Raw genomic sequence first — 23,350 nt, forward strand, 5'->3', positions numbered from 1 at the left:
TGCCCTCGGTGGCAGGGTGCTGGTGCCACCCATCTGATGGATGTGTCTGTCTGTTTGTTTTTAGCTGGACGTCCCGCCACCTCACCTGGGCCTTCCAAGTCGGTCTGCAAGGCTGCAGCAGCTGACCCCCCGCTGCCTCGTGCACTGCGAGGCCCCTCTCTGTCACCTCCTCCATCCATTCATTGCTGTCCCTCATGCATCACCAGGGTGGGAGGGGATGGGGGGGCTCTGCAGGGGGCTGCCACCCTCCCTAACCATTGTCATCCCCTCCAGGGACCCTGGTCACGGTGCTCAATGGACCCATCCTAGCTCTGGACAGTGATGAGGGCAGCAACGCCATGGTGACCTACCAGCTCCTGGAGGCATCTCTGAACTTCTTTGTTATCGACAACAGGACAGGTGGGGTGGCTCAGCAGGTGACTGTCCCCAGCCCAGGGCCACCAGGCAGACATGGGGTCAGTCACCAGGCTTTTCCCCTTCTCCAGGTGTCATTTCAGTGAAACGTGGCAGCATGGTAGACCGAGAGGCTTTGCTGGACCCTCTGCTGGAGTTCACGCTGGTGGCTTGTGATGTGGGAGGGCTGAACAGCACTGCCAGCCTAGTGGTGACCGTCCTGGATGACAATGACAACCGCCCCATCTTCCAGCCAGCTTCCATCACGGCATGGCTGCGGGAAAACAGCCCCCCAGGTCAGGAGGAGGGTGGGGCTGAACGTGAGAGTGGGTGATAGGGAGACCTGGGTGTCCCCCTGGGACTCTGAAGATCCAGCTCCCAGGGTCAGGGCTGGTCAGGTTGGGGTTGAAGGGAAAATCTGGGAATTGGGGCTGCCCATGTTTCTTGATGGTGTTTGCCTCGGGACTGGGGGCTTGTTGCTGCTGCCCTCCAACCCTCGCTTGAGAGGGCTGTGTCCCCCCTTTCCAGGCTTCTCCATCCTCCAGGTGACAGCCACAGATGCTGACAGTGGCCTCAACCAGCAGCTGGATTACCGGATTGAGGGTGGCGGCCAGGACAGGTTCCTGATCGACACCGCCACGGGGGTGATCCGGGTGGCCAACATCAGCATCGACCGGGAGGAGCGGGATGCCTACCGGCTGACAGTGGTGGCCGTGGACCAGGGCACGCCAGCGCTCTCGGGCACCGCCACCGTCAGCCTCTTCATCGACGACATCAACGACTGCAGGCCCGAGTTCATCAACCCCATCCAGACGGTCAGCATCCCTGAGTCGGCCCCCCCCGGCACCGTGGTGGCTGAGGTGACTGCCATCGACCGGGACCTCCACCCTCGCCTGGAGTACTACCTGCTGGAGATCGTGGCCCGTGACGACACAGACGCACTGGTGCCCGACCAGCAAGGAGTGTTCACAGTGGATTTTAGGACAGGTAGGAGAGTGGGAAGGGCTGCGCGGGCGGCGCAGAACCCTCTACTGTCTTCTGCTTCTTCTTCTTCTTCTCTGCCTGGAGGTAGGTGCCTGAGGCACAGGGAGATGATGCTCCCCTCTTGCGTCCCCACTCTCCTCCTCCTGCTGCCCCGTCTCACCCTGCCCTGTCCTCTCTCCCCCAGCCAAACGACTTAACTAACCCTTTTCTTTCCTTTCCGGCTCTCGGCCCGCCAGGTTTGTCTCTGTGTCTGTGCTTGTTTCTCTCTCCACGCCACCCATCGCCTCCCTCCTCCATCTCACCCATCTCCATCACAGGCAGCCCCACTGCGGGCCGGGGGCTGCTCAGCCTTGGCAGACCGGACATGGGCACCCTCGCTGGGGGGAGCAAGGGGGGGCACTCCGGGGTAGGTGGTGGGCTCTACCCTCAAGGAAGGTGGGCCAGGAGCTCCCTGCGTCTGTTTTGGAAGCACGGACCTGATCCAGGGAAGAAAAAAAAACCTGTTGGGAAGGATACAGGACAGGACCCTCGGATGCTGAGCTAAGGTGGATGGGGTCATGCAGGGCAGCAGCAGCAGTCGCTCCCAAACACCTCTCGTCCTCACAACCCAAATTCCTACCCTGGCTGAGGCAGCCTGAGACCTTGTTAGCTGGGCAGAGCGGAGCAGGCAGGAAGGCAGGCGATGGAGAGCAGAGGGAGAGAAGTTGTCTCCTCCTGTAGCTATGGAGTGTTTTCCCCATTTAGCCTTTGGGCAGAGGCAGGAGTGCAAGTGCAGTGGAGGGTCCTCGGTGGAGGGGGGACACAAGCACTGTCTATGACCCTCCCCATCTTTTTGGGGTTCCCAGGAGCTGTGAAGATCAAAACTCCCCTCAACCGGGAACTGGTGGCCACCTACGAGGTCACCATCTCCGTCCACGATAATGCCAGCGAAGTCATCGACCGCTCCGTCAGCGTGCCCAACGGTAAGCCTGAACGTCCCAGGGCTGCACTGGGATGAAGCAGTCTGTGTGCCCATAACTGTACCGTGGGAGACACCTGCTTCTTCATTACCATCCCCGTGACATCTTGCCAGCCTGCTCCTGGTAAATCCAGGCACATGCAGATCAGGAGTAGGTCTGAAGTAGGTGAGAGTGTCCACAGCCAGCTCAGAGCAGAGCGGCTTTGCTGAATATTGCCATTTATCTTGATGAACCAGCTTAGTTTAGTTGGGCTTCCTGGAGTTTCATGCTTGTCTCTTTATGACCTTCCTTTCTCCCATCCTTTCTTTGCTTCTCTTTCTCACTTGTCCTCTTCCTCTTCTCTTCCCCTGTGGTCACCACCATGGCCACAGCCAAGCTGACAGTCAATGTCTTGGACGTCAATGACAACACCCCCCGCTTCCGCCCCTTTGGGGTCACCTACTTCACGGAGAGGATCCTGGAGGGAGCCACACAGGGCACCACACTCATCTCCATCTCAGCGGTGGACCCGGACAAAGGTGCCAATGGGCAGATCACCTACGAGCTGCTGAACCTCTCCCCGGAAGGCTACGTCTGTCTTGAAGACCAGTCAGCAGGTCCGTGGCCTGGAGAGGTGGGAGTCTGGGGTAGGTTGGTGGCCTGGGGCAGGTTTCTCATTTCAGGGTCTGCCATCCTCTAGGGAAGGTCGTGGCCAACAGGACGGTGGACTATGAGGAGGTGCAGTGGCTGAACTTCACCATCCGAGCTTCCGACAACGGCTCTCCCCGCAGATCCGCTGAGATCCCTGTGTACCTCCAGATAGTGGACATCAATGACAACAATCCTGTTTTCAGCCAACCATCCTACCAGGTGAGCTGGGCTCCCCCATTCAAGTCCACGTGGGGCTGGGCAGTGCCTGCCTGGTGAGGACGGGCACAGAGCTGGGCGTTCTCCAGGGACACCTTCTCTTCCCTCTCTCTGTGCTTGAACCACATGAAGAAGATAGTCAACCCACCAATGTACTCTGTGTCAACACCTTGTTCTGAGTCCAGCTGTGCCCATCCCTGGGTGCCACCCTATGACCTTGGTTGCTGCCTGCTAAACCAGCCCATGGCAGGGGGTTTGGAATAAGATGGTCTTTAAGGTCCCTTCCAACCCAAACCATTCTATGATTCTATGAAACAACTCATCCCTTTGCTTTCAGAAAGCTGTCTTTGAGGACGTGCCATTGGGTACGGTCATCCTGAGGGTCCAGGCCACGGATGCAGATTCTGGGCGTTTTGCTCTCATCCAGTACAGCCTGGGGGATGGAGAGGGCAAGTTTGGGATAAATCCCAACACGGTAAGGAGCCAAGCGAGGCTGGAACAGAGTGGGGAAAGGGAGGGGAGGCTGAGATGGTCCCACCTTCTGCCTTGCTCCCACATCTCACCTTCTGCCCCTTCTTGAGTACCAGCTCTGCCAGATGAGGTCCACCTGAAGGTCTCTGTGTGCTGCAGGGTGACATCTACATCCTGTCAGCCCTGGACCGGGAGAAGAAGGATCACTACACGCTGACAGCTGTAGCCAGGGACAACCCCGGGGACGTGTCCAGTAACCGTCGGGAGAACTCCGTGCAGGTAGGGCTCTCCTCCTCCCACCACCCCTCGTGTGGTGGTCACCAGCAAGGAGGTGTTAAACCTCAGGCTTTCCTCCCCAGCAGGGAAGGGAGGAATTAGGCAGGAGAGCAGATGATCCCAGGGGCTGGGGGGTGGATGGTGCAGGGCACTTTGGGTTGTGGGGACAGCACGTCGGCAGAAGGGGACAGAGCAGGAGGGGCAGGGAAGGGCAACACTATTGTCTACAAGTGCTGCGGCATGAATGGGTGCCCCAGCCGTGGTGGCCCCCATTGTTGGAGGCAGGAATTCAGCTAGCGGAGCTAAACGAATAGCAGGAAGGGGACCACGCTCCAGCGGCGGAGCCGCGGGTCATGGCAGGGGTACGGCCCCTGGGGGCTGCCTGGCCACGTCCAGCCTCATGTCACCCAGCCAGCTGCGCTTTTGTCGAAGGTGCTGGTCACAGTCCTGGACATTAACGACTTCAGGCCCCAGTTCAGCAAGAGCCAGTTCAGCACCAGCGTCTACGAGAACGAGCCGGCGGGGACGTCGGTGATCACCATGACCGCCACCGACCTGGATGAAGGGGATAACGGCGTAGTGACCTACAGCATCGAGGGCCCCGGCGCAGGTGGGTGCTGGCGGTGGGGAGCTCCTCCCCAGGGAAGAGGGTTATGATGAGGAGCAATTGGAGGAGACATAGTGGCCAAGACTACATCTTGTGTCCTCTGGCTGGTTTGGACCAAGGTTGTGCACACGCTCCCAGGAGCAATACCGAAAGCGTGGAGGTTTCAGTATTGCTCCACAGTTCCCAGTTCCTCGTGGTGTGGCATGTTATGGCTTTGTCTGCCTTCGTCCTGCAGCCCAGCCTCAGCTTGTCCTCTTGTCTCCCCCCACCCCAGCAAGGCTTTCTATGTACGCAAGTGTGCCTTGGAGCACACTCGCTGCACGCTTTGGGGGAAAGCTAAGAAGAGCTAGGAGGCTGTGGGTAGATAGTGATAGCGCCTGAAATCCAGTATATCTCCGCATGTCGAGGAGTAACAGGAACCAAGCAAAAGCCAGCGTAAATGTAGAGGGAAATGGAAGAAAGTTCATTTTCCTGAGACCCATGGGCTCTTCTGACTTCCTTCTGACCACTGCCCTGTCCTGGCTGGTCAGGAGTGAAACACAGCCAGGGGTGGCCCGGGAGCAGGGCTCTTGTCATTGCCCAGTGGCAGGCAGTCGGCAGCGGGCAAGGATGCTCTGAAATGGCAACCTGAGAGCACCCGCACCCCTAGCCTCAGGCAGCCAGCTCCGCTCAATCACCCCTTGACAGGGATTTCCCACCAGTGAGGGATGTGCTTCAGCTGGTGTACTGGTTTCTAGTCGTAATTTATCCGGCGCCAAGTGTCCTGAGCCAGAGGTGTGTTTTTTCTACCCCCCAGAGGCTTTCAAGATCAATAAAGACTCGGGGCTCATCACATCCCGGCGGCGCTTGCAGTCCTACGAGAGGTTCAACCTGACTGTGGTGGCCACAGACAAGGGGCACCCGCCTCTCTGGGGGACCACCATGCTCCACGTGGACGTCATCGACATCAATGACAACCGCCCCGTCTTCGTCCGCCCGCCCAATGGCACCATCCTGCACATCAAGGAGGTAAACCCCTTGAGAGGGAGCGGGGTCATGGCATGCCGAGACCATGGCCAGGAGCACTCCTGCCTACCGGTGGCAAAATCCAATCTCCATTTGCACTGGGGATGGAACAAGACCTTGATTTAACATGCAGCAAGAAGGTTTGGGTCATGGGGCTGAACGGTCAGCAACAGCCCCTCTCCATACGTGTAAGCGGGGATGTCGGGGCAGCTCTGGGGAACAGAAACCACAGCAACATGCAAAATCAGGAAACAGCCAGTCACTGTGTGATGAGTGGCAAGTGACAAGGGCCGAAACACTGACATTTAAGATGTTTCTCCTTTCTGAGAAGCTGGACTTGGCTCAGCCAGTCCTTGGCCTGCACATGGAGCAGCCACACGACCGAAGGGAATCACGGCTCCTCGTTGCCAGCTGCCAGTTGGGTTTTGAGCAGGAGGAGCCTGCTGACCCTGATACAAGGGGGTTTGGAGGGGCAGGGGGAGCAGGGGGCTCTCATGCAATGCCGGGGCTGAGGGGCTGCACGTGTGCAAGCAGGAGATCCCCCTGGGGTCCAACGTCTATGAGGTCTACGCCACGGACAAAGACGAGGGCCTCAACGGAGCAGTGCTCTACAACCTGCTGAAAACCGGGGCGGGGAACAAAGACTGGGAGTATTTCAGCATCGACTCAGTCAGCGGGCTGATCCAGACGGCCATGCGGCTGGACCGGGAGAAGCAGGCGGTGTACAATGTGAGCCAGGCGGCAGCACACCCGTGGGGTGGCCGGGACTGTCCATGAGGCTGTGGGTCCGGTGCGGGGCTGGCGGGATGCAAGCGATGTGGTGGGGATGGGATCAGCTGCCGCAGTCATGAAGGTGTCACACCTTGGCAGGAACTGGGTGGTTATCAAGCACCATGGGGGAGTTGCATCCTGGTGGGCCAGCTCCCAATTCCCTGTTAAATCCCCCCAAAATCCTCCACCACTCAACCATCCCCTCAGACATGTCTCCTGGCCCACGTGGCTTTGCCCAGGATGGCGCTTTTGCCTCTCTCCCCAGCTGATCATCGTGGCCTGTGACCAGGGCCAGCCAGCCTATGAGACCATGCAGCCTCTCCAGGTCGCACTCGATGACATTGATGACAATGAGCCCATCTTCCTCAGGCCACCCGTAAGGCGCCGGGATGGAGGGGATGGGACACAGGGGATGCAGGGATGGGGATACCGGCGGGCACGTGTGATGGAGCATGCACTGCTGGGCGTCACCATGGTGGGGAGCACAATGGGACGCGTCCACTTTAATTTAAAGCCACCTCGATGCTCATAACCGTCCCTTCTCCTGGGGTCTCTGGCAGAGGGACAGTCCCCAGTACCAGGCACTTTCCGTCCCTGAGCACTCACAGCCAGGCACCGTGGTGGGAAATGTCACTGGGGCAGTGGATGCAGATGAGGGCTCCAACGCCATCGTCTACTACTTCATAGCAGGTGGGTGCCAAGTGGGGAGGGGATGGGCAGCTCTATGTCCCCCTGCACACCCCTCACCAAGGGTTTCCATTGCCCCCAACATCTCCTCACTGCCTTTCTGCTCTGGTCAATGGGCAAGGTGGCATTTTAGAAATGCCAGCCCAAAGGGGACTAATTGGGGTCCCCTTTCTGCACCCAGCTGGGAACCAGGAGAGCAACTTCCATCTGAGCCGGGAGGGGAAGCTGCAGGTCTTGCGAGACCTGGACCGGGAGAAGGACCCATACTACTCCATCATAGTCAAAGCGTCCAGCCAGAGGAACTGGTCCCCTCCCCGGGGCCAGCGGGCGGGCAGAGCCCAGGCCTGGGACCTCAACGGGGACCTGACCCTTCAGGAGGTGCGGATCTTCCTGGATGACATCAATGACCAGTCCCCCCAGTTCACCAAGTCAGAGTACACAGCAGGTAAGGGGTGCCAAGGGCTGGGAGGGCACCAGGAGCCGGAAATGCTCCAGGAAAAATCCAGCCAGATGAAGGGGCAGTGAAAGCCAGCCTGACCCCACGTCCCCAGCCTGTCTCTCTCTCAAAGGGGTCGCCACCGACGCCAAGGTGGGATCGGAGCTGATCAGAGTGGTCGCAGTGGACGCTGATATAGGCAATAACAGCCTGGTCCTGTACAACATCTTGGGTATCCGCTATATCAAGCAGCACTCCAACGACTCCGAGGAGGTGGCCAACATCTTCAGCATTGGTGCGTATGCTGCATCCCACAGGAGTACGAGTCTGTGGCCAGAGACTTCCCCGAGACCAAAGACATCCCCATGATGAAAGACATCCCCATGACCAGGGTCGCTAATGCTGGGCTTGTGACTGTCCTTCCCCCAGGAACCCTTGATGGAATCCTGCGAACCTTTGACCTCTTCACGGCCTACAACCCCGGCTACTTCGTGGTGGACATCATGGCCTCTGATCTGGTGGGCCACAACGACACGGCCATTGTGGGGATTTACATCCTGCGGGATGACCAGCGGGTCAAAATCATCATCAATGAGATCCCTGACAAAGTTAGGCAGTTCGAAGAGGAGTTCATCAGTCTGCTCTCCAACATCACAGGCGCCATTGTCAACACAGATGATGTGCAGGTAGTCATCCACCTTTGAGGTTGCTTCAAGGGGCGGGTAACCTTCCATGCGCTGCTTGGGAGGTCTCCTTTGAGGGTGCCCTGTCTGTTTAAACCATAGACACCCCTGAGCTCTGAAGGTGATGGATACACCCCAGGCTGGGGTGTATCAAAGGGGTCCAGACCGACCCCATGCCAGGCCTGGGGGTCTCTTGCCACACGAGCACACCTCGGGGCACCCTTGGGAGATGCCCCGGGAGGAGACACCTCTACCACACTGCAGACCTTGCTGTCTCTGCTCCCCAGTTCCATGTTGACAAGAAAGGTCGGGTGAACTTTGCACAGACAGAGCTTCTGATCCACGTGGTGAACAGGGATACCAACCGCATCCTGGACGTGGAGCGGTACGTCACCTGGCCCGTCACCCAGCCCATTGCCTGGCCCATTAGGTCCTCGGGGAGCCTCATTAATGTCAAGATGCCCAAGCACCCCTTCTCTTCCCAGGGTGATTCAGATGATAGATGAGAACAAGGAGCAGCTGAGGAACCTCTTCAGGAACTACAATGTGCTGGATGTGCAGCCCGCCATCACCGCCCGGGCCCCAGATGACCTCTCGGCTCTGCAGGTAACAGCCCAACTGGGGCTGGAGATGGCTACTGCTCGCAGTGGGGCGATGTCCCTTCACATCTTCCATGGCCCGGAGGGATGTTTCACCCAAATAATTTTGGGCGGGTGCCCACTGCTGGGTACTGGCTCCGTGCTGGAGGTGGCCACTACCCCTCTGTCCCTCCCAGATGGCGATCATCGTGCTGGCCGTCCTGCTCTTCCTGGCTGCCATGCTCTTCATCCTCATGAACTGGTACTACCGGACAGTGTGAGTAATGCCGGGGCTCTGCCCCACCGGCCGCAATCTCCCCACAAGCTGGGGGGACCCGCGTGGCTGCTCCCGGCCCTGGCAGTGCTGGCAAGCAAAGGAGGGCACCAGCTTCTCCACGCTTTCCGCGGCAGTGTAGTTCCTGAAGAGGTTCCTCAGCTGCTCCTTGTTCTCAGCCTGAGTTCAGAAACTGCCCCTCTTCCCCCAAAATATAACGGTTTTACTACTGATGTTGCCTCTCCCCACCAAACTCGCCGTCCTTATAGATAGAGGGGCTGTTTGCCAGGTTATGGCAAATCTGCATGCACACCCCCTCTCCTTTCGAGCATCTTCATTTTATCCGCTGTATTTCTTTCACAGGCACAAGAGGAAATTGAAAGCCATAGTGGCTGGCTCCACCGGTGAGCAGTGTTTGGGGTTTTCCCGTTGCGTGGGACGGCAGGGGGGATGAGCAGCATGGAGGGGGCACACATGGGGGATGCCAGCGGGGTGTAAGCTGGAAGCGATCCTGCCCAGCGAGGCACGATGGTGGGAGGCTTTCCGCAGCATCCACGCTCTGCATCGTCAGCAGCATCCCGGCGTGTTTCTCATGCTGTTGGTGCCTTTTTGGTCGCCAAGTTTCCCTCCCCAGTAAAGAAGTGCCACCCTGTTTGCTGCTTGTCCCACCAACAGGCCGCCCTGTAACCCCTGCCCCTGCCTTTCGCAGGGAACAGAGGCTTCATGGACATCATGGACATGCCAAACACCAACAAGTACTCCTTTGATGGGTGAGGTTTGCCGCCTCGCGGGATGGCAGGTTGCTCCCGAGAGAGGGACGCCTGGGTTTTGTGGCCAGGGATGGGCAGGAGGTGGAGACACGACACCTCTCTGCTCTGCGGAGGGATGTGGTCAGGCATGCCATGTGGGGCATGACGCTGACCCTGGAGCGGTCGCTTGCCTTGAGAACTTTCAAAGCCAAAAGACCTTGTCCCTGTCCTGTGACTCCATCTCTGCCAACTCTGGCCAGCTCTGGGTAAGCAGAGATGACGGGCGGCTGTCGACACACATCTGGATCCAGGGCAGCCAAATTCCTGGCTGCATAGGGCAGGAGGAGGCAGCGCAACCTCGGCATCCAGGCTCTGGATGGGGTTAGGGATGCTGCCGTTGTTTGCTTGTGCTGAGGGCTGTTCCTCTTCCCGGGCAGGGCCAACCCTGTGTGGCTGGACCCCTTCTGCAGGAACATGGAGCTGGCGGCACAGGCGGAGCATGAGGACGACCTGCCGGAGAACCTGAGTGAGATCACCGACCTCTGGAACAGCCCGGCCCGCACTCACGTGAGACACAGTCCCCACCGGGATGCCTCCTCCCCTTGCCCAACGCCCATGCCACCTCCTCAGCCGCTCTCTCCTCCCGCAGGGGACCTTCGGCAGAGAGCCCTCCGCGGCCAAGCCCGAGGATGACCGCTACCTGCGGGCAGCCATCCAGGAGTACGACAACATTGCCAAGCTTGGGCAGATCATGCGGGAGGGACCCATCAAGGTGAGTGATGAGTGTGGGCATCCTCCACCAAGGAGGGTTCTTCTACCGCTCTGGCTTCCAGGTTTACGGCCACGGCGCCAGAGGGTGATGTTGCTCCAAAAAATGCTGGGATGAGGCCAACCTCCCTCCACCCAAACCATCTCCCCTGGGTAACCTGTCATCTCTCCCCCTCCGCCCAGGGCTCTCTCTTGAAGGTGGTCCTGGATGATTACATGCGCTTGAAAAAACTCTTTGCCCAGCGGATGGTGCATAAGGCCACCGCCAGTCAGGGGGACCGCTCCTCGGTCTCGGAGGTAGACGGGGTGTGCATGGGCGTGGGGAGATGCTTGCCGTGCCCTCTGGGATGCAGTGTGTCTTCCAGCCCCGCAGCCTGCAGTCGCTCCCCACGGCCACAGTTCCCATCATCCAGTGGTCCCCCCATTTCCTGCTTGGCCAAAACGAGCCAGACGCTGGTTTTCCACTAAGCCTGTTCCCTGCAGTGCCCCAGCTCTTGTGATCCTCCCGTGTTTCCTCTGAGCATCATCAGCACCCTCTCCCTTGGTCTCTCCCACCCTGGAGGAGGTCGCCCCCCTCTCTGCGGGGTGTGCTTTGTCCATCACCTCCCCGTCTCCCCACAAAGGCACAGACGCTCTGCCGAGGCTGGTCAAGATGCTGGAGGTCCCTGCACACACGTGGGGACATTGTCCCTCCCTTCCGCCCCTCCGGGCTTACCCACCCAGCAGTTTTTTGAGACAGAAAGGCTGGGACAGAGGGTTTTGGTGCAGGAGGGCTAGTATGGGGTTAAGCAGCTCCTCCCGCAGCCTTGCCCCTCTTCATGGGGGGCAAAACGTGGGGCAAAGAGAGCGGAGGAGAGCACTGGGATGGGAGACACCTTTCAGCCCCCTGTCCCTCTTTGTCTTTATTCCCCTCAAGCCCCAACCAGCCTTGCCTCGACTCCTTTCCTTGTTTGCCTCCTGCCCCACCACCTTCATACAACCACAAATCCCAACCTGGGTCCGAACCCCCCCTTCCTTGGCTGCTGTGGGGGCTGCTGCCAGACCCACCACCCGGCTGGCAGCCAGTGCCTGAGCTGGGGCATCCATGCGACAAGCGAGCAATCCGGCTGGACACCATCATCGTGCTGGTGATCTTCATCACCACGCTCTGAGGTTGCTTCAGAAGAGGAGGGTCTCGTCTCTCCTGCTGGGTTCCAACTTTGCAGGAGGTTCAGAGTCCGGGAAGCCAGGACCGCGGTGGTGATTCCTTCCCCCGTGGACCTTTTGCAGCTGATCCAGAAGGAGCTGGAGGAGGAGGAGGAGCACAGCCCCGGCCAGGGCAGCCTCCGCTTCCGACACAAGCAGCCGGTGGAGCTGAAAGGTCCTGACGGCATCCACGTGGTGCACGGCAGCACGGGCACGCTGCTCGCCTCCGACCTCAACAGCCTGCCCGAGGACGACCAGAAGGTGCTGGGTCGCTCGCTGGAGACTCTGACCGCCGACTGCGGGGGCTACAGCGACCACAACGCCCGCACCGAGTCGGCCAAGTCCACCCCCTTGCACAAGATGCGGGAGGTGATCATGGAGAGCCCGCTGGAGATCACCGAGTTATGACGAGTGGTGGTGGTGGTGGTGGTGCTCCTCTAGGCAAGCCGGGGCCAGCGGGGATGAAGCACAGAGCAAGGGGGGCCATGGTGGGGGCCGGGGGCACCCCAAGACCAGTGCTCGGCCCCCCCTTCCCCTGCAGAAGGAGTCCAGGCCAACCGGTGCAGTTCGCTCCAGCGGCCTTGGAGAGCTTGGCCCCGGGAAAGGGCTCTCAGGACCGGTTTGCTTTTACTCACCTGTCATTTATCCATGAAAGCATTAATTTTTTTTTATTTTTCTTATTTAAAAAAAAGAAGTGGGTTTTTTTTAAAAAAAAAAGAAAAGAGAAGCTAAACAAATCTAATGAGTCCAGGCTGGGCAGCGGTGAAGGCACGGTGGAGCGAAGGCGCGGATGAGGTGCCACCGCGGTGTCCCCAAGGCACAGGCTGAGGACAAGGAGCTGTCACACCTCGACCACGGGCACGGGGAGGGCCGGGGCAGCGTGAGACCAAGTCCGTTTGGCATTAACGTCACCTTTCCGACAAGGAAAGACAAAAAAAAAAAAAAAAAAACAAAAAAAAACCCAACAAAACCCAACAAAAACCGAAGACATTTCTCCATTTTGCTGGCTTTACCAAAACATGTTGCGACGTCAGAAAAGAGAGAGACTGACAACGACTGGGGCTTCTGGATGTGGAGTGCTCGTGCGTGTCTTTTCTTGCCCTTTTCTTTCCCCTCCTCTCTTGCTTTCGGGTTTGTTCATTGAGGGGGGGGCGGTTTGTTTCCAATCGTAACTTTGTGGAGAGTTTCGGGCACGGTCTGTTACGGGACTCAGAAATACACTGTCTATGGCTTTGGGTAACCTGTCTGTCGTCCTTCCTCCCCGGCCCTGACGGATTCATCATACCCAAACCAACTTTTGAAGAGAAAAACCCCCTTTTTCCCCCCCCTTAATTCACCCCTCCCTCCATCACCTTCGCGAGACGCCACCCCAGGTGTTGCTGCACCCCAGATTTTGGAGGAAGCATTAAAACTCCCCCAGGTTTGCTCCCCACCCCCGGCACCCCAGGAGAACGAGGAGGGAAACAACAAGCCGGGCTCACGGGAAGAGTTTATTTGCAGCGAGATGCTCCTGTGCACGCTCAGGACCGGCTGTCACGGGCGTCCCCCCTCCCGCAGCGGGGAGGGACGAGCCAGCACCACACTGTTCCCCCCACCGCGGCTGGGTCAGCACAGGACCCCCCCGGCAGGGATGTGTGCGTGAAAGGAATTTTTTCTCCCCCAAAACTCACTCATTTTCTTGTTCGGGGGATAATTAATATATATATCTATCTATCCAGCAACGGGCTTGACACTAGATCAGTGTGCTGCAAACGGGCATTGCAAAGATGGGCATTGCAGGTAGATTTAATCCACTTCTAACTGGCGACCCAGGGAAAAATAAAGTAAAATAAAATATAAAGCCACCCCAATTTGAAGAGGGACCAGCAAAGGGGGCTGGGCTTGCCAAAAGCCGACGAGACCTGCGGTGTGAGGCTGCCTTTGGGCAGCAGAAACCATCCCAGCCCACAGGGACGGATCCACGTCGCAGGATTTGGGCTTTACAAGCATGAACTGGTGGGATGGGGATGGAGGGGCATGGGGATGGGGATGGGGAGGGATGGTGGGATTTTGCAGTCAGCCCAAGAGACGGAGAGGCTGAATCTCCAGTCCTGAAAATACTGACGAGTCCCTTAACCTGATTTGGAAATCCAAGCCCCAGGGGTGGAGAAGGAAGAGGCAGAGGTGGCTGGGGTCCCCCACAGTCCCCGCCGGGGTGGTGAGGCCGGTGGGCTCCTGCCGTCGCCGTCCATGGATGCGGGCGCATCCCAAGGGAAGGGGTCCGGGATCCTGAACCAAAGCGGCGGGCAAGTCCAGGCAGCCGGGGAGGAGGCTCCTAGTTCCATAGGTGACGCCGGCAGTGCTCGACGGCCTGCGGGAGAGACGGGGAGAGACGGTGGGGGGAGACGGGGACTCCCAGGACCCTGCTGACCCAGGGGAGGGGACGCAGCCGACACTTACGTTGCACTCAACCGCCGTGGCCATGTTCTTGCACCAGTAACGTGGGCCCCAGGCGCAGGGGTCTGAGCCCAGGAGATCCTCCTTGGGTGAGTCACAGGCTCTTATTTTCTGCATTGCGAAAGACAACATGGGAGAAGGGAGGCAAAACACCCAACCTCATGGACGCCCTGCGACCCTGCTGCCGTCTAGGGGAGCAGGCGCAGCACCCGTAGCACGGGGGCACTTACGGTGCAGACGAAGTTGGGGTCCATCATCTGCACAAGGAGCCGCACGGCTGCCGGCTCGTACTGGACCACCAGCGCCTCGCACTGAGAAGGAGAGAGGGGGTAAGCCCAGTTTGGGGCTGGGGGGGTCCCCGCCAGGCCGGGCGCTCCCCGCTTCCCCATCTCACCTTGCTGGTGAGCGGCGTGGGCAGCAGCTCACAGCCCTTCTCCAGCACATCACCCAGCTCTGCCAAGGTCTCGTTCTTCAGCAGCTCATTATCGAAGTAGGTGATGACGATCTGGCAGACGTTGCAGAAGGCGCCCGCACCCACCGCCAGCTGCTCCAGCGCGGCAGCCCCTGTGAGACATGGCAGGGGGGACGTTAGCACCCTCCCATCACCCCTCTCCCCAAGGACCCGGCGTCCGGGTGGCACCCGGGGACCCCTATCTCACCTCGGTGGGTGTCCCCGCTGCGGGGACAGCAGTGCAGCATGGTGCAGACGGCCGCCGGGTCGGTGGCCTCCAGCAGCATGATGACCACGGCTTTGCCGTAGGAGTCAACAAAGTCCTTGCACTGCCCGATGACACCGTGGGGCAGCATGTAGCACACCTTCTCGATGTCGTTCACCAGTTGCTCCTGCCGGGAGAAGGCGGGCGGAGGGATGGGGAGACCCCCTCCCGCTTCCTTACTGCCTGCTCCCCACCTTGCCCCCCTCCCCGGACCGCAGCGGTGGGGCTCACCTCCGTCACGTTGTTCTCCAGGAGGCTCTCGGCCGCCTTCACGGCGAACTGGCACATCTCACACAGCGGCGTGGTCCCCTCCCCGTCCTGCCGGGACGAGCCAATGGGACACGTGCCCAACAACCCCCCCAGAACCATCCCCACCAAACCAACCCCTGCGAAAGACATTTCCCACCTTGGAAAAATTGGAATTCTCAAGGGGGGGGAAAAAAAAAAAAGTAAAATAAGGCTTCCCCTCCCCGGCATTTGGATTTGAAGGAGCGCGGCAGAAACTAAGGGGGGGTCCCCGCTTACCCCTATCACGCTCAGGACCTGCACCAGCTTCTCGGTGAGCAGCATGTGGAGGGGCAGCGCCGAGGCGGAGGAGCAGAGTCCCAACCGGCCACACAGCTCCATTGGGTCCTGGGTGGGGGGAGAGAGAGAGAGAGAGAGAGACACCCCAAATCAGGTGGGCATCGCCCCCCCCGGCAAGGTGAGCCTATGCCCCCCTCCCCTCCCCACCAAGGGCTATTTCAGATTTTCTGGGCACAGGTCTCGCTTACCTCAGCCTGCTGCCGGCGGAGGGGGCAGAAAACAGCAAGGAAAAAAATATAAATAGAAAAAAGAATTAGAGAGGTTGCAAGCCAGAGAGGGGGGGAATATTTAAAAATTTATATTAATATAAAGCAGTGGGTTTAATTAAAAAAAAAAAAAAAAGAGCAGAGACCCACACTGGCCAATGAGGCCCCCTCGGCCGTGCCTCTCGCCCCCCAACCCCCCCCAGCACCCACCACCCCCAGGAGCTGCTCACCAAGTGCCGCAGCAGCCGGGCAGCCGTGTCCGCGTACTCGGCCAGGTAGCGCTTGCACTGCGGAGACGGGGAGACACGGCATCAACCCCCGAGTGGAGACACCCCACCACCCCAACGGACCCCCCACCACCACCACAGCCCGCCACAGCGTGGTGGCGGCGAAAGATGCTGCCATGGTGGGCTGGGAAGGAGGAGGGGGGAGCCCAGCGGGATGCCAGCGGCCTCACCTGCCGCTCCAGGCCAGGCGCCATGCCCTCGCACACCCACTCGGCGCTGGCCACCAGCGCCGGGGCCATGGCAGCGTCGGTCCCCAGCTCCAGCTGGAGGGCGGCCACCAGCTGCAGGCAGTCCCCGCACACCTCCTCCATCTCCTGTGGGACAACGCGGGCAGGGACACGTCAGTACGCCCCCCACCCCACCCTCCCCAAAAAAAAGATAAAACCGAGCCCCAACACACACGTGGGATTTAAATGCCAGTGGCAATCTGGGGCAGCTTTTTGGCCAGCATCTCTCTGGTCCCGCCCCCCCCACATCCTGCCGTATCCCAGCCCCAAATTGGTGAGATCCCTAATCAGATGCCATTTCAGCTGTGCAGTAATTTTAGGTGTTGGGTTTTTTTAATTATTGTTAAATAGACGATGCTTAGGTGATTCTTGCCCTTGAACAGCATCAATGGCATTCTTGCCGGTGCCGCGGTACCTGGGCCTCGCCGCGAGGCGGGTCCTGGGGATGGAGCAGGAGGGGGATGTTGGTGATGAAGGGGATGCCCAGGTCAGCGAAGTCTTCAGCGGGGCCTGTGGAGGCTGGCGGCGGCTCCTGCTGGAACTTCAGGGCCCCCGTGGGGCCCTCCTGGGGCTGGCACAATTTGATGGTCCCACACACCACCTTTGGGTCCGACTGGGGGAGCAGAGGGGTGGGGGCTTGGGGTGGTGTCTGCCCCATTGCCCTGCTCCCCCCCATCCCTGGGTCATTCCCGTCCCCATCTCCGTCTTGCAAAGGTTTTGTCCCAAGCTCCAAAAGCCTCCCTTGCCCTGTGAGCCCCCAAGTCATCCCAAACCATGGAGAAACACAAACCCAAGGGTTTTCCCTCCCCGGGCCAGTTACCAGCACTTGCTTGCCCAGCTGGACGAGGATGAGGATGCCAGTGTCCACCATCCTCTTGCACTTGACAGACCAGTCCTGGAAGGGCAGGTACTGGCATTTCTTATCCAAGAAGGCCCGCAGCTTCTCCTAGGTGACAAGGGGAGAGCTCAGGGCTGGGCTGGCCCCACAGTGGAAGAGAGTGGGGCACATGCCAGCCCCGCACACCCCCCCCCAGCCTTGACCTACCTCAGTGCGGTTGTCCTGCAGGATCTTGCCCACCACAGAGACAGCCACCTGGCACAGGTGACACGGGATCCCCTTCTGCCGAGAGAGGAGATACCTCGGGATGATGCCACGGCACCCAGACATCCCCCCCCCCCCCGCATCCCGCCTTCCTTCCCCAAATCCCACCCCACAAATGAGGGGCACTGCTCATTTTTGTCGCTCACCCTGCAGACACATTGCTGCCCAAGAGCATCAGCAGATGCTCCTCTGGGTGCCCAGTACCGGCGTGGCCAGATGAGGCTTCTCCCCGCAGCCCATTGTTTTGGGGCAGGATGGGCACGTCCCGCCATCCCCCCCTGCCCCGCCGCATCCTCCATCTCCCAGTGCGGTTACCCCCAGGGCCTGGTCCCAGACGGTGATCCGGCAGAGCTCCAGCGTCCCACACTTGGCCGCCGTCGCCACGTCGCGGCACCAGTCCTCCGGCCGCTCGTCGCACTGCTGGAGGGGGCTGGCCCTGGCTGTGGGGTGGTGGGGAGAGGAGACCATCAGCCACCTCCCCGGGCACCCCCAGACCAGCTCCTGCACCACCCTGACCCCATTTCCCCAGCCTGAGGTGCTCCTCACCCTCCCGCCATGATTCACCCGGGGCTTTCACAATGGTGGTGGGGTGGTTGGGTTTTATATATGGTTTTACGAGCCCAGCAAAGACCGGCTTCATTGGGCCACCACGTGCTTCCAGGTTTTTTCCAACGGGATGCTGCAGCAGCTTTTGGGCCAGCATCAAAAGCAAAGCTAATTTGGGGGATCACCCTCAGCCTCGCAGCAGCACCCTTCGACACGCTGGGGAGGCGGCTGCTTGTAAAAAAACAGCAATAAATCTTGCAAAACGAGCAAACTGGGGGTGCCAGCGCTCACGGTTAACCACGCCACAGCTCCCGGCAATGATTGAGCAATGCCAGTTTTGGGGTGGTATTTTGTTGGGTTTGTTTTTTTGATTTTTTTTTTTTTTAATTCATTTCCTCCCAACGACAGCATTTTCTCCTGGCTGCAAATCCCCGGCGTGGCAGCAGCGGCGGTGGCGTGGCGCAACACCGGCGGTTTAATTGCCACCTCGGCGTGTCAGGATTAATTTGCGATGGGGCAAGTGTTTCTTCCCACCGGGGGATGCGCCCACCCAGGATGTGGCCGGAGGGGGGTGGCGAGGAGCCGGTGCATCCCAAGCCCTTCGCTGCCCTGCTTTGGCCGGGACCTGCTCCGGGAAGACGGGGGGGCACATGGGGAGCAGCACATGGACAGATGGACGGACAGACCCTGCTGCATACCCTCTTGCAGCTGGCGTTCTTAAGAACAACACCCCCCCCCCCGCCCCGAGAACATTCGCAGACAGCTTTTACCACCCTACCCTTATCAGGTTTCTCCCCAAAAGCTGCTTCTCCCACATCCCGGCTCATCCACGGGACGTGTTGGGGCAGCAGCTTGAGATGCTCAGGGCCACCCCGGCAAGTCCCTGGAGGTGGGACCAGTGGGAAAGGGTGTCCCCAGCCCCCCCCCACCAGCCCTGCCTTCTCCCAAAAGCGCTGGCGCAGCTCGGGTGGTGCCTCAGCCCCGATTGCCCCATCCGGCTGACGGCAGCACCGGGGCAGGAGCGAGCCCCGGGGCAGGGTGAGTCGTGTGTCCCCCTCCCCGGTTTCCCATGCAGGGCTTCTCCCACACACCTCCCCAGGAGCGCGGTGTCGCGGTTGCCACATCACCTGAGAGATATATATTTAATTTATTGGGGTTTTTTTAACCCTAGCGAACAAGAATGGCAAGTCAGCGGAAGCTTTAAGGGGCAGCACCAAAAAAAAACCCACCACCACGAGGAGAGGGGAGGTGACAACTCCACAGCCTGTTCCTGACCCACAGACACGCGCATCTCCCACAGCCCTGTGATGGAGACCGGACCGGCGGCGACGGACGCTGCCAGCAACGGCATGGGGGGATTCGGCTGGTCTAAAAGACACCGATGGTTTGGATCCCTCGCGGCTGGGCGCTTACTCCTCGCTCTGCCCAAGCTGAAACTCGGGCAACCAGTGCCGGGCCGGAAAAGTAATTAATACTAATCATAAAGCCCAACTGCTGAGAGCAGGGGGAGCTTCCCCGGGTGGAAAACATCCCCACCGGGCAGGCAACCGGTGCAACTGGTGCCCAGTGAGCTCTCCTCCATGTTCCTGAGCTGTGGGGGTGCTGCCTCGTGCTGATGGGCACCCAGGTAGCAGGACATTGGGCAAATAAAGTGATTTATGGCAAATCCCCAGCACAGAGCACAGGATGAGGCAGGGATGCTCCCATGCTGCCGTGGTGGCCCCAGGTTTGCCAGGATGGCCCTGTTCCTGACTTCCAGGCCCCTGGGATGGGCTTTGCTCAGGATGGGGATCCAGCAGCGAGCTGTGGATCTGGCAGGACCGTGCCGGCATTACGTGGAGCCCCGGAGCGTGCCGGCCGAGCCGGCCAAGCAGGTTGTGACGTAAACCCCGGGGGTGGCGGCGTGGGCCCCGGCGCCCGAGTTCCCAGCTGGGCGCACGCCCCTGTTACAGCGAAAAAAATCATAAATACACCCTTCCCAGCATCAAAATCCTTCTCCAAGGCTTGCTGTGGCCCCCCACAGCTGGTCCTGCAGCCCCACCAGCCCCACCGTGGTGCAGCTGGGCCACCACCGGCTTCCAGGGCAGATGTCACGCCAAGGACGGACGTGCGGAACGTGGGTGAACATTCCTGCTCTGCCTGTTGGTGGCTGGAGGACCTTGGCACGTTCCCACCACCACCACGTCACGCGTGCGAGGGCACAAGTCCTCCACCGCAAAGCCAGGTCATGTCGGAGGAGCCCGATGGGCCGAGCCGGGAGTAATTAGGGCGCAAAAGGGGTTCTTCCCTCTAAAAAGGGTTGGGTTTTTTTTTTTGCCTACAACAACAGCAGGGATCCATGGCTTCCCCAGGAGAAGGTCCACAGGTAGGATTAGCACACAGAGCCCCAAAGCCCTGGTGATGAGGGGTCTCCAAAGGTGCTCAGGGCTGCAACTCTGCACCCCCATCACCCTGCTAGCCACAGCAGAAGAGGTTTCCTGCCTCCTGCACCTCTGAGGAGGTCCCTGAGGAAAGGGACAGCATCAGGTGGCACCGTGGTCCCTCCCTTGTGCTGGGACAACAAAGCAGCTTTCCCCCAAACGGCACGTACACAGCCACGTCCCAACGCCGAGGGCAACAGCCAAAGCAGCCCCTCTCCCCCACGGCTGCCAAGACGCCCCATCAGCTGGCCTCCCTCCTTCCCTACCCCAGGAAAACACCGGCTCCATGCAAATCCCTGCTGCCCGGAGAAGCAGGAGGGGAGCACAAGCCCCTTTTTGCCCCGAAACCATCTTTCAGGGCAGAAGTCACAAGGCCCATGTCCAGGTGGGCAAGAGGTAAATCAGGCGGTGGTGGCACCTGCCCCGGCTTTCCTCTGGCCTATCTCCAACACCAGGGAGGGACGAGGAAGCTTAAAACACTATAGTTTTGGGGTCCAGAGGGGTTTTCCGGGCTCTCCTTGAGTCCTACCCCCAGGCCTGGCCTTACCTTGGTGGGAAGCCAGGCACACAGAAAGGATCAGCACCCAGCCACTCCATTTGCTCTCCATGCCGTTCCTATGACAGTTCTCAGTGGCTGGTTCCTCTCCCGTGCTGCTCCCAGACTGAGGAATCTTGGATGGGTTGGGATAGGTAGTGAGAACCCCACACCTACGCAGGGCAATTACCACACCCCTCTCCTCAACGCCTTGATTATAAAATCATCCCCCGGCCTGCCAGTGGGAGGGAGGGACCGGAGCCGGGCAGGTATTCCCGGGAAGCCAAAACCAGCCCAGAACCTGCTTCCCAACGCTAACCCTGCCACCCCTGGCTGCAAAGGGTGGGGGACAAGTGTCCCGGTGCCACACCAGGGAGCCATTCTCTGCGCTCCTCACCGAACAGAGCACCATCCATTACAAAAAAAAAGGTCGGGGCGCAGATATCAGAGACCTGCAAATTCAGGACAAGTGAATTAATGGTGCATTTAGAGGCTTAAAGCATTTAAAAGACCTTTGTTTCATTCAAAGCGAAGCAAGGGAATGAAGACAAGAGGAAAGCGTTATGGCTTGAAGAACGCACAATTTGTTGTTGTTTAGACAATTATTCTCCCACCCCACGGCGCACCCGCTGCCCGCCACCTGCAGGACCGGCCCTCGGCCGCCGGGCGGCAGCACTCCCTTTAATTATCCCGCTCTCGGCGCTCATTAGGGTGACGAGCGGTGACGGCTCTCAGCCCGCTTTAGGCCAGCCGGGCACCGGAACCACTTACCGGGCTGCGGGGCTCCCGGCTCTCGGCCCCGGCCGCACTCGGAGCCGAGGCAACGGACAGCCTGCGCCTCCGCACCAAAAACCTGCAGAATACAGTCGGTTTTCGCCCCGGAACGAGCCCCGGGGACGCTGCATCGCTCCGCGCGGGGCACTAGGACCGGGGGGGGGGGGGGGGGTGACAGCAGGGAGTCGGACGGGGACCAGGGAGGGGGGCTGGCGCCTCATCCACAACGTAAAAATCGGTGATTTTTTGCTTTCCTGCATGAAAACGGTTGTTGCTTTTCAGTCCTTTCCAGCTGCACAAGTCCAGGTGGATATAGCTTTCCCGGGAGCCCCAAACTGGGATATTTTCCCCCCAAAATTAGGGGGGTGGTCCCCCAGCACAGACCCAGAATCGGGGGGTTCGGGGTATTTCTGTGCCGCGGCGGCAGCTCCCGCTTGGCGTGCTGGCCCCGCGGGGGGAAAGTCCCCGCTTTGGGGGAATTGGCCCCAAATCAGGATGGGAAAAGGGGGAGAAGGAGAAGGGGGAAGGGGCGGCTTTGGAAAGTGCTTTGATGTCTTCACGAGAGACTAGAGGGGAGGGCGAATTTCTAAATCCTTTCTACAAAGAGCCTTTCTTTGCATCTTAGAAACCTCGTAGAGCATAGGCATTTACGCCACTATATCTATTTACGGACACACAGAGATATATACGCACACACTTCGAGAATACCTGTTATCTATTTAGACTTGCATAGGATATCTGTAAAGAGTCAGATCTATTTAGACTTAGATGTTAACACTTATTATACAGAACATCTAATTAGACTAGTTATCTGTTTAGACATATATTCTGACACTTGAATAGCTCTTTATAAATAAATCTTTCTAAAATATTTTCGTAGTCTTCTGATGCCCAAGGCCAACTGATGCTTGGCCAGTGTCTACCCCGGTGCCTGTGGCGACGGCTGCTCCCTCGTGTGTGCTTTTCTAGCTGTCCTCTGTCGGCAAACTGCCTGGTGCAGCCTCAGCACACCCCATCATTTGAGCTCCCCGGAGAGATTTTTCCGTTGATCTTTCTTTTTTTTTTAATGCTTAAAACAAGCGGACATAATTTGGGTGGGAGCTTGGTGGGAAACTCAGTGCTCCCAGCTGATGTGCTTTTGATTGGCCCCACCACGTCCTCGCCTCGCTGCCTCCTGCAGCCCCTGCATGCCAGATCTTCAGGCCAACCCGTGCGGCATTTTCTGTTCCCTTTTCAATTCTGCTTCTCTAAAAGCTGCTGGGGGTGAAATAAAGAAGTTAAGTTTATTTTTAATTCACAGCAGACATTTTATAAACCTGCAGTGCTGAAGATTTTCTTTGACAGGATGAGAGCAGCCAGGCCAGGGGGGATGCCTGGCGAGAAGAGAGGCTGGCAAACCTTAAAATAGTGGCACCAGTAGAAAATGCCTCTCATGTCCCCATCCCGGGGACAGCCAGCAAGGCCAGGCTGCTGCTCTCCCAAGCCAGTGGGAAGCCTTGTGTTTGCCGGTTTGGCTTTTTAAGTCTCTGGCACAGAGAAAAATGGGGATTGAGAAGAGAGGGGGCGGATCACATGCAGACTGCAAGCGCGTTTCTACTGGTGCCATTGGCTTTGGAGCTGCGCTGCAGGGAAAAAGGTGCCCTCAGGCGCCTATCAGCATCTTGGTAAGGTCAGCAGCATCCTCAGCTGGGAAAAATCTGGGTCTCCCTGCTCTCTAGACATGGAAAACTCCCTGCCTCAGCACCCTGCTCTCCCAACACGCCATTCGAGGCAGGGAACTCTGTTTAGGATCGACCAAATAAAGCTCCTTTTGCCTGATGTTCACAGCTGGGAGACTGACCCAG

General features: G+C 59.0%; 2 protein-coding genes across 7 annotated transcripts in view; one reads left to right on the plus strand and one right to left on the minus strand.

Annotated features, from left to right (window-relative positions):
* CDH23 (cadherin related 23) overlaps positions 1-12,906 on the plus strand; it is a 210,387-nt gene extending 197,481 nt beyond the window's left edge. For 3 of the 6 annotated variants that reach the window (XM_054205958.1, XM_054205959.1, XM_054205960.1), the window contains 24 exons: positions 274-399; positions 486-689; positions 922-1,380; positions 2,223-2,339; positions 2,708-2,932; positions 3,016-3,185; positions 3,520-3,657; positions 3,813-3,932; positions 4,362-4,539; positions 5,333-5,544; positions 6,076-6,270; positions 6,578-6,688; positions 6,873-7,002; positions 7,181-7,444; positions 7,569-7,730; positions 7,865-8,121; positions 8,406-8,503; positions 8,604-8,724; positions 8,894-8,973; positions 9,334-9,374; positions 9,680-9,740; positions 10,157-10,286; positions 10,369-10,491; positions 11,757-12,906. In XM_054205958.1, coding sequence (XP_054061933.1) covers positions 274-399; positions 486-689; positions 922-1,380; positions 2,223-2,339; positions 2,708-2,932; positions 3,016-3,185; positions 3,520-3,657; positions 3,813-3,932; positions 4,362-4,539; positions 5,333-5,544; positions 6,076-6,270; positions 6,578-6,688; positions 6,873-7,002; positions 7,181-7,444; positions 7,569-7,730; positions 7,865-8,121; positions 8,406-8,503; positions 8,604-8,724; positions 8,894-8,973; positions 9,334-9,374; positions 9,680-9,740; positions 10,157-10,286; positions 10,369-10,491; positions 11,757-12,080 — 4,046 coding nt within the window. In that variant the 3' untranslated portion in view covers positions 12,081-12,906. Of the gene's footprint in view, positions 1-64; positions 400-485; positions 690-921; positions 1,381-2,222; positions 2,340-2,707; positions 2,933-3,015; positions 3,186-3,519; positions 3,658-3,812; positions 3,933-4,361; positions 4,540-5,332; positions 5,545-6,075; positions 6,271-6,577; positions 6,689-6,872; positions 7,003-7,180; positions 7,445-7,568; positions 7,731-7,864; positions 8,122-8,405; positions 8,504-8,603; positions 8,725-8,893; positions 8,974-9,333; positions 9,375-9,679; positions 9,741-10,156; positions 10,287-10,368; positions 10,492-10,670; positions 10,785-11,756 lie in introns of those variants that run through there. The other 3 variants (XM_054205963.1, XR_008467045.1, XR_008467046.1) reach the window with 3 other exon arrangements.
* A 1,062-nt stretch (positions 12,907-13,968) lies between these two features.
* LOC128911638 (prosaposin-like) lies at positions 13,969-20,826 on the minus strand. The gene is made up of 15 exons (XM_054206851.1): positions 20,745-20,826; positions 17,547-17,671; positions 17,175-17,249; positions 16,950-17,075; positions 16,545-16,742; positions 16,073-16,216; positions 15,846-15,902; positions 15,598-15,606; positions 15,350-15,457; positions 15,056-15,142; positions 14,768-14,951; positions 14,503-14,672; positions 14,339-14,419; positions 14,112-14,219; positions 13,969-14,022 (listed from the first exon to the last, which is right to left on the minus strand). The coding sequence occupies exons 1-15, from the start codon at positions 20,803-20,805 to the stop codon at positions 13,987-13,989; spliced, it is 1,569 nt and encodes a 522-aa protein (XP_054062826.1). The 5' UTR covers positions 20,806-20,826; the 3' UTR covers positions 13,969-13,986.
* Positions 20,827-23,350: the final 2,524 nt, after the last annotated feature.

This window comes from Rissa tridactyla, chromosome 6 (assembly GCF_028500815.1).
Source record: "Rissa tridactyla isolate bRisTri1 chromosome 6, bRisTri1.patW.cur.20221130, whole genome shotgun sequence".
In the NCBI taxonomy this organism is placed as follows: Eukaryota; Metazoa; Chordata; class Aves; order Charadriiformes; family Laridae; genus Rissa; species Rissa tridactyla.

Bases quoted from the DNA above. Each gene is read 5' to 3' on its own strand.
- LOC128911638 (XM_054206851.1), bottom strand. From the start codon at position 20,805: ATGGAGAGCAAATGGAGTGGCTGGGTGCTGATCCTTTCTGTGTGCCTG. The intron at 15,903-16,072 runs GTGAGGCCGCTG...CCGTCTCCGCAG, and splicing joins CGCCTGGCCTGGAGCGGCAG to TGCAAGCGCTACCTGGCCGA. The intron at 15,143-15,349 runs GTAAGCGGGGAC...TCGTCCCGGCAG, and splicing joins AGGTCCTGAGCGTGATAGGG to GACGGGGAGGGGACCACGCC.